This window comes from Triturus cristatus, chromosome 9, assembly GCF_964204655.1.
Source record: "Triturus cristatus chromosome 9, aTriCri1.1, whole genome shotgun sequence".
In the NCBI taxonomy this organism is placed as follows: Eukaryota; Metazoa; Chordata; class Amphibia; order Caudata; family Salamandridae; genus Triturus; species Triturus cristatus.
In genome coordinates, this window is record NC_140592.1 from 1,195,691,715 (window position 1) to 1,195,700,893 (window position 9,179).

The window sequence follows — 9,179 nt, forward strand, 5'->3', positions numbered from 1 at the left end:
TAGTTTGACTCCAGTCCACAGGCTGGTGGAGCACATCTGTGCATTCCTCAGCGACAGCTATAAACATTGGGCATGCAACTGGAATGACAGACCTCTGCCATGTGAGAGTCTGGCTGGATAGATTGGAGGGAGAGGTTTTTACACTTGGCCTCTGGGAAGCCAGATCATGGCCCCACTAAAGATTAACATCTACATTCCACGACCTTATGGCACACAGGACTGAAATTTAGGGGAGACATCTGTGGTTCAAAGGGAAATCCTCTGAACCGCCCCCAACTTCAAAAGGCAAACTACAATATAGGTGCTGGTGCCATACTTCAGCAGGGTAGAGATACACGTGGGGATGTGGGACAGGACATTGTGGAACTGCATGCTGCACACCGCCAAAAGAATCTGTTGTGCACAATGAGGATTACTGCTATTGGAAGGGATTGTGCACCCTTCCTGTATAGTGGCTAGCCTGGGCCACCTACCTACTTCTGTGTGGCACCCAGAAGTGTGCTTTCCAAGTGCTTGCTGGCTGGCCGCCTGTTCTCTTGTGGAGGTCTCAGGGACATCAAAGACCTCCGGCGAGGGACCCACACCGTCTACTTGTGTGCCCACATTGTCTGCTGGATCCCATCTGGTAGCACTGCGTGAGCGTGGAACTAAGCAATGTGCCTGGAGACCGGATTGGCTTGTGCGGAGCCCCAACAGTATTTCCCACATCTAAGGAGTGCGGCCCCTGCATCATGGAGGCCTCAACACTCATAAGCGTCTTGTTTGTGGTAAGCGGATTTACCATTTGTGAGATCCAGCGTGGTCCACTTTGTTGATCGTACGACATGCTGACTGTGTGCTCTTTGCGTGCAGTGTCCTGTTCACAGGTTGCAACCCTCAGAGGGAGGGCTTGCCCATAGTAGTCCATCAATCTACTCCATGTGTTACTACTAAACTTACACCCGTGTGTGTGACTGAAATTTTTTGGTGCGACCTGTATCAACAAGCACCAGGCGTTGGGCTTCATTTCCAGGGAGGTACAAAATTTGCAACTCTTCTTGTGTGTGCCCAGAATTGTCTGGTGCAACCTGTATCAAAGCAAAACCAAAGGAAATGATGGACGGAGTGTTGAACATTGCAAGCACTCACCCCCAGTCAACTGATCTGGGTTTAATCCACCACCGTTCTTTAGCCCACTCCACCACCCCAGTTCAGACATGGCCATATGCAAATCAGTCTGACCCTGTGCCTCATGGGAACAGTCCAGCCCGAACTGCCAAGCCATGTCTTCCCTGGACCGGAAACAAGCTTCCTAGGACCAGTTTCTGGCATTTAAGCCGTCTTCAGCCAGGCTTGCTTGAATCCAGTGGCAAAGTGAGCAAGGGACTCACGTCTGAGCATACCCTGCCAACTTATGGCGAACAAAGCAAAACCAAAGGAAATGATGGACGGAGTGTTGAACATTGCAAGCACTCACCCCCAGTCAACTGACCTGTATCAATGCACACCAGGCATTGTGCCTCATTTCGAGGGATGTACGGAATTTTTGACTCTTCGTTGTGTGTGACCGCTATTGTCTGGTGTAACCTGTATCAACGCGCACCGGACATTGTGCCTCATTTCCAGGCAGGTACTGAGTTTGCGTCTCTAAATTGTGTGTGACAGGAACAGTCTGGTGCAGCTCGTATTAACGCATACCAGACGTTGTGCCTCATTTCTAGGGAGGTGCAAAGGTGGATTCATGTTCTGTTGTGCCCAGATTGCCTGGGTGCGACTTTGGTCGACATGTATCTGACGGGGTGCCTTCTTCTTTCAAGAGGCTCCCCTGCTTCATCCCCCATTCATCGATTGTTTCTTTTGCCCCTCAGAATGGCAGATCAACTGCCCTTTCCTCACCCTGCCTGACGACTTCGTTTTGGCCAGAACGGGCCTGGGTGGTGAGAATACCTGACTGGGCGGAGGAACGCTTCCGAGAGCGATCGGAAGCAGGTCAAGAGACTGTATGATCCCCCACCTCCCCACTGCTTTGCAGAACTGGGCTAGTGCAGGAAGGCAAATTGTGGAGTCATTTGACTGAACGACTATCGTCCTTTGCCCGCTTCTGTTCCACATCCTGTGGGTGAACTTCCCGAGTGGTGGCCAAACCTCCATTTGTCGACTACCACCTAATTAGCCCTGCTACCTACCCCACCTTCTTCCCTGGGACCCGGACTACGTGCGACTCCGGGGACTGTTTTTGTATTATTCATTGACCTGCTGGATATCAATCGCACCGCATTACGGTGCTGTATGAATGATAGTGCACTCCATATGGACCTCCCTGATATCTGTGGCACCACGTATCAGTGCTGAGTGAGTGTGTGGGAGTGACTACGAGAGGACCGCATCTTACTAATTACGCCACACGGTGGTGTTGCTTTACACATTAATTCCTTGCCAAAAGAATATTATGTTTGACATTGGTTTTTACTAGTGCAGCCTTGGCCCACTGTGCTGTTTAAAAGTGGCCTAATTATCTGTGTACACATTTTTTTATATGGTTGTGATCGGAACTGCACCATATAACTGTGCGGTATTGAATTGTAATAATTGCCAGGGTGCGCCTAGCTCTGACAATGTTTTGCACCGCATAAGTGTGCTGGGGAGTAAAGTAGGATCTTTCCCAAGTGTGTATAGTACTGATGTCATTTTAACATGGTTGGGCCTACTACTGCTGATAATATTTCCAAATGTAATTTATGCCCAGAAATACATGATGTTCATGTTTTAATGAATGTGTGTGTTGAATACAAACTTCAATAACATACACGACGTGTGAAGTCTAATTTGTGACAATCACTGCATTAGTTGTGTGAGGGTGCAGTGCCAATGTTTTACACATTGCCTCAGTGATAAGTCTGACTGCTCAGTGCCAAGCTACCCAAGGGTGGGCCCAGGTTATACAGTGAGTGTAAACACCCACCCCTGAATGGAGTGGCAGACCTGCCTAGGGCACTGTCTCGGCCAACCAGAAAGTTCCAACAAGGGTGATCAGATACTTAACTGAATGCTGACCAAGAAGAGCCATCTCTGAGTTTGATGTAGTGCTGTGCATTTACTGGGAGGCTATTTTGGAGTATTGTGGATAGTTGCAGATAAATCAAATACAAAGCGGACTCCAAACAGATAATCGTCTCGCTATACATGAAGGTCCATAAATTCAAAGGTCAGTCTGAATAACACTGCTTTTAGTAGTTGGGTTCTGCGCTCATTGTCGGGTTCAGGGCACTCCAAAGCCTCGGCCCCAGGACTCCTTGTTTTAGTCTCGTGAAGGTTTATTGGCAGAACCCAGCCGGCTAGAGATTTCTGGTTGGGATCTAGTGAGGATAGGCTTTGCATGCACACTGGGATTTTCTTCCTGTATGTGGAAAGTGCAGGGAACATGAAATGTGATTCCAGCTTCCACTGACCCAGTAGAGTAGAGTCTTTGCTTCTATGGCGTGGAAAGGTTCACTAAAGTGAAAGTTTGAAGGAAGTCATGAGAGAGCCTCAGTGGTCCTCAGGGCTGTTTCCGTAGCTTTCCGAAGCGCCTGAAGAATACGCAACGGTGGTGAGCATGAACAGATTACTCTACAGTAAGGGCCTAGCAAAAAGACATTCTATCGATCCCAACGAATGATGCATTTCATGGCGAAGCACTGGGACCACATACGGTAACTGATTATGTAAGTGGTCTGGTGGGCACAGAGTACAAGTCTAATTGTGCAGAGATCCTTGGCCAAGGGTCATAAGGCCCATGAATATGAGGCTGAGAAACTGTGACTCAATTCTTGTTTTAACTGGCAGCCAGCACGGTTTGTTGGGAATGGGGTAGGGATTTTGTAGCTTCCGATGGCGTTGATATTGTAGTATCAGATTGTTTATGTAAGCTGCATGAATGACAAACACTCAACGATGATCAGCAGCTTATATTAACTGGATTCAGAGGCAGGAAATCCGAATCAGCAAAACTATCTGAAGCATATGATGGGCAATAAGCAGGCGGGGAGAGGTTGGTATGGCCGGGTTTTACTAGAGGTAGATGCAAACCGGAATTCCTTGCAATGAACTTCCAAGTCTAAAGATAGCATGTTCTTTGGCTGCACGTAATCGGAACAACCCAGGAACCGAACCCCAGCAAAGCGCTGCATCAACAAAGCACCGCTGACAAACTGCTGCTTCTGCAAACCAGGAATTCCCCTGCAAAACACTAAAGGAACTTCATAGAGCGTGCACTTTTAATGATGGAGCTTTGTAACAACACAGCAAAACGTGCCCTGGCACAAAAACAAGCCCTTTTAAGCAGCCTTTTATAACAAGACGCAACAGTATAACGCCACTTCCTTCCTTCATAAGAAGAGTCACAAAGTAAAAGCGTGTTTGTTTTTTTTAACAAGAGATTCTACCCTTCACTCTGGGATCGCGTTGTATTCAGATCTCTTTTCTAGGAAGATGGTCTTTATCTTCAGGCACAGACCGCTTAGCGCATGACGTTAGAAGACAACCTCCAATGCAGCTGTGCTACAAACAGCAAATATCTAATTTGGAGTTAAGCGTGACGCAGTCTGTGGGAGGGGGGGGGGTGTTCAGCTTCTCCACTTTCTTCCACTTCCCTTACTGACAGATCTAAAGGCGGAGTTTCTGAATAATGGTTTTAGCTTATAAACGTTCTGCTTGCGGAGGCCTAATACACCAAGAACACGAGCCATGAGGCATACCTTTTATTGGGGTTATGCGGTGAGAAACAGTAAAGGCAAAAATGCAAGAAGCCTGTGTAAGCTGAAAGGGGGTGGGAGGGAACACATGCACAATTGGAATGGTTCGATGAATATGGGAATTCTGTAGCACATGTTCGGCCGATATAATAGGAACAAGCACTTAACTTTTAAGAATACAAGAGTCCTTTGGAAATCCGAAGGTAATTTCTAAAAGTATTTAACTATCCCACCCGGGTACTAATTATGAGCAATGACCTACAAAAAGCAGGATAATTCCTTGAACTGTTACAGCAATAGAGAACCGTTGCGGTGGACTGTTCGTTTCCATATGGAGTACACTTTTAAATGTCCAGTATAAACATTAACACTACAACAGTGTGTATTGTATTCGTGTGGTTTGCAGAGTGCTAGGTGTTTCGCCACCACCTTCAAATAGGGTTACCCTTTCGAGACACAATATTTGAAATGCACAGCCATACCAATGCATGTGGTGCCCCCTCCCCCCCCCCCCTTCTACCTGGGGCGCAGGGCAGCTCTCACTGTGAAGGGTGCTGGCCAAGTTTCTGTGTCCCACTGTCCGCCCTGATAACCCTCTTTCTGGTTACTAAGGACCCGGCTGCTTGAAAAGGTCAGTGCGTGCTCTGGATTTCCATGTATTAAATTGTGCAGTTCTGTAGCTTTTAAGGTTGATGGCTGTGGGTTGCTGGTGCAGGGGAAACCTTGGCAGGCAGGCGTGTTATTTATGGCTTGCCATTATTTGCAGGCGCAGCGTGCATGTCCGGACCAGCGCACGTTCAGCACCATCGTTACAGGACAGCTCCCCAGATATGGAACTTCCAAGCCGGCCCAGCAGGCAGGCCGCTCGCCTCCCCCCAGTGACATCCCCGGTTGCACCGAGAGGTATTCCCTCCAGCTTCCAGAGGAGGGAGATGTTTCGGAGTCCCAAGACCGGTCGAAGAGGTCCTGCTGCATGCAGGAAAATATTAATACATGGAAACGACAGATCGAGCATGCGAACACCACTACGGTCCCGCCAATGCCCACGGTCATATCTGCCAACTGTTTATGTGGGCACTGCTACCTGTTCCTTTGCTAGCCACTGACTGGCGGCTGATGGGCAATCTCACCATGGCCTGCAGCAATGGAGCAGGATAGTCACTCTTAGTGATGCAGTGCACCAGGATGCGTGCATCCGTGCACTGCACCAGCACGTCATCAGAGGTGGAAACTCCGGGAGCACACATCACGAATGAGCAAACACAGTCAGAATGTATCGTTACCACATAGTGAGCGGTGAGAGGGTGTCCGTGGATGCCTCTGGTTACCAGGATGCATTCAGAGACTCGAAATCCCGGCATGCTGCAGCACACAACCATTTTCATAAAACTATCTCTAAGACACTGAGAGATGGGAGGGAGAGCAGCAGCAGGGCCAGCCTGCAGGCTTCCGGCGCTGGGGGCTGCTGCTGTGCAGAGAGAAGCTAACACGCGAAGACACCTGGCCACCCCTCCCCCGGTGCATGCCCACAGGGGGCCTGCCCCAGAGAAGACAGATCCACTCAAGCAAAGCATGCACATGTCTACAAGAAGGGCGGCTCGTGGGTCCGTGTTCATTAAACAAATCAGCCACCACCATCCCATAAAGGACACGGAGACAGACGCTCGCTTTCACCATAAAATAAATTAACGCCTAGTTTGAGATATAGATAATATATTAAGGCACGCGTTTTGGACAAATACTCAAGTCATTGGCACCCAGCAAAAACGTCAAGGGCCCTTCCTAGGTCTTTGGAAAATACTGGAGAAAGTGACACAGGAGGGCACAGACAGAGTGGTGGTCTGGAACTAAATCTAAAGCCAGGATCACATCATGCTCAACAAAGTCTCCTCTAAGAGTGGCATAAGCTAGTACCAAATGTGGGCCAGCGTCCATCCAACAGGGGCACAGTTCTCATCGAGAAACAGGGGCATCCATGCAATGAGGGCAATAGGAGTAAATACTGACGCGTAATAGAACCATTCACAGTCCCCAAAGAGACCACTGTTCACAGAAACCAGGGCAAGAAATGGCCGTTTACAGACCGCTCGGTGTGTAGTAATCTGCGATCCAATCACCAGCCACAGTGTAGGCAGTATGTTCATTCTCGCTCAAAACTCTGCACGTAAGCAGAGACTCTTAGTCCTCGGTTTTTCTTAAAAAGGAACAAACAGTTCAAGTTTCTGGCTAGTCTTCATCTAAAATAGGCCAGCCACGTTAAGGTAAAGGTCCACGTTCGCAGAAACCATAGCAGTGCCACATGGTGCGTGTACATCTATAGTTGAACAGCAATACATTACAAACCACGAGCAAAGTGTTCTCTAGAAGTAGGGTACTCGCAGTAACCCAAGGCCCAATATCAGACGAAGCACCAGAAGCATGATGTAGGGTCGTGCTTATCTAAATAAAATCAAACACTGTAATCCAAGGCAACACGTTGACCAATAGGCTCTCCCGTATGGGTCATCCATATTAACCCACAAATCGATGCTGATCACGCAGAGCATGTAGCTCAATATTCATGTAAAAAGATGCGCACAGTGACCTGTGAACGTAAGTCCATGTAAAAATAGATAGCTATATGCAAGTTTGCGTGAAGAGACACAAGAGGACCCAAGGTCCATTGCCCACAAGAAACTAGACACAATAATTAGGCACTGTAAACATTGAAGTTGACTAAACAAGGCTCGCTAGTAATCACAGATGGTCTTGTATGAATTGTAAAGAGGGGCAGTAATAGATGTCAATCAAACAAGGATTGACCAAGAGCATAAGGCCTACGATGCATAGCCTCAAGGGAGCACACCAAACCTTCCCTGCTGCATTTGCCTGATTGAAACATTATAATTTACGTGACATCTGCCACACACATAGCCCGTGACACTCGAAACCCCCAAGTAAGTGCACGCATACAGTCCAAATCCGGCGCATGTATGCACAGCCTCATATCAAACACGCAGCTATTACCCATATAACACCTACACACTTTCCCAATATGCCAACTATGGCACGTCTCATTTTCGCAAGAGGCAGGTCATGTTTCACGGACCCATACAGACAGACCCTTGGACCATGCACCTTTCACACTGACCTTACTTCCAGGCATGTTATATCTTTCACACAATCCAGGTCTCTCTGAAACGCCTCCCTTGTCAAGAGCACAGGACACATGTTTCCATTATATTCCCCAAATAAGTATGATAGGTCGCTCAGCTCTCCCTCGTAGAACGTGGGTGCCACTCACATACCTTATTAAGTCTTCACATATCACCCACTGCCTCGAGATGCACATTACAGACAGTATGTGTCTTTTACACTCCAATGTATGTCAACCACATCACATGCGCCCCTCTAGCCACCAGGCGCACATCATAGGCCACATAACTCGCTCATTTTCTATTTCACTTATATCCCCCACAGCCACACATATTCTCCAATTAACCATACATCCATCATACGACCCACACCAGGCACCTGAGACTCCCAGATCTCCTTCACACACCGTCTCCCCATGTGCCACACACACACACTGCTGCCGGCTCCGCAGTGCTGCCAGCCCACGTCGGAGAATGCAGTGGATCGGCCACGCGGAGTACTGCCCCCCTCGCGTCCGCAACCAGGCGAGCCAGTCACCCCCCCATACTCGAGCCACATTTACACCTGCACCCCCTCCCTGGCAGCCGAGGAGCGAGGAGGCGGGGGTCCTGGACAGGTGCACCCACGGGTCTCTGCACGGTGCTGGACTGCCAGCACGGCGCAGGCCGGGGAAGCAGCCATTCCGAGAGTGGGCAAGCCAGTACACCCCATGATAGGATTTTCCTCCAATTGATCATGCTGTTTCGTGGCATGAGCGGCCGTTCAGGGGTTAAGAGGGGTCTCCGGCTCCTGGCAGGTGGGGCTGGGCGCGCTGCCCCGTCTGTCTCCTCGGGGGTTGCTCGGGCCTCACCTGTCAAGACGCCGACGCGGATTTGATGGTCGTGGTTGGTCAGGATCATCCCCTCGGTCGCCATGTTGTTTCCCAGCGCCGCTGTCACCGCACTGAGGAGGAGAGAGGAGGAGAGGCGCGAGGGGGAGCCAGGCGGGCGAGCCGAGCGCCGAGGCAGCGAGCGAGCCCGGAGCCGGAGAGGAGGAGGCAGCCAGGAGGAGGCGCACAGGCAGCAGCTGCAGAGCGCCGAGCGCATCCGACACAGCATGGAACTGCTTCATTTGGGTCACTTGGACACCTGCTAACACCAGTGCTCCTGACAGTTCCTGCCCTTTGTGGAGTTCAGGGGTGCAGGAGACACTAGATTTCTGGGGGGGACAGGGTTAGCCTCGGAGACCCAATGCAAATTGCCTGCGGTCTTCACGCCACTGGCTCCGATAAACCTGTAAAAACATAGAGTTTTGAGGTGAAATAGAGATATTAAAATAAGCTAGTTTAGTCCC

General features: G+C 49.5%; 1 protein-coding gene across 8 annotated transcripts in view; it reads right to left on the reverse strand.

Moving 5' to 3' along the window:
• Positions 1–8,847, reverse strand: part of GPHN (gephyrin) — a 1,582,310-nt gene extending 1,573,463 nt beyond the window's left edge. For 5 of the 8 annotated variants that reach the window (XM_085627214.1, XM_085627212.1, XM_085627211.1 and 2 more), the window contains exon 1: positions 8,698–8,847. In XM_085627214.1, the coding sequence (XP_085483340.1) occupies positions 8,698–8,761 (64 nt within the window). In that variant the 5' untranslated portion in view covers positions 8,762–8,847. The remainder of the gene's footprint in view (positions 1–8,697) is intronic. The other 3 variants (XM_085627216.1, XM_085627215.1, XM_085627213.1) reach the window with 1 other exon arrangement.
• Between the last annotated feature and the right edge of the window lie 332 nt (positions 8,848–9,179).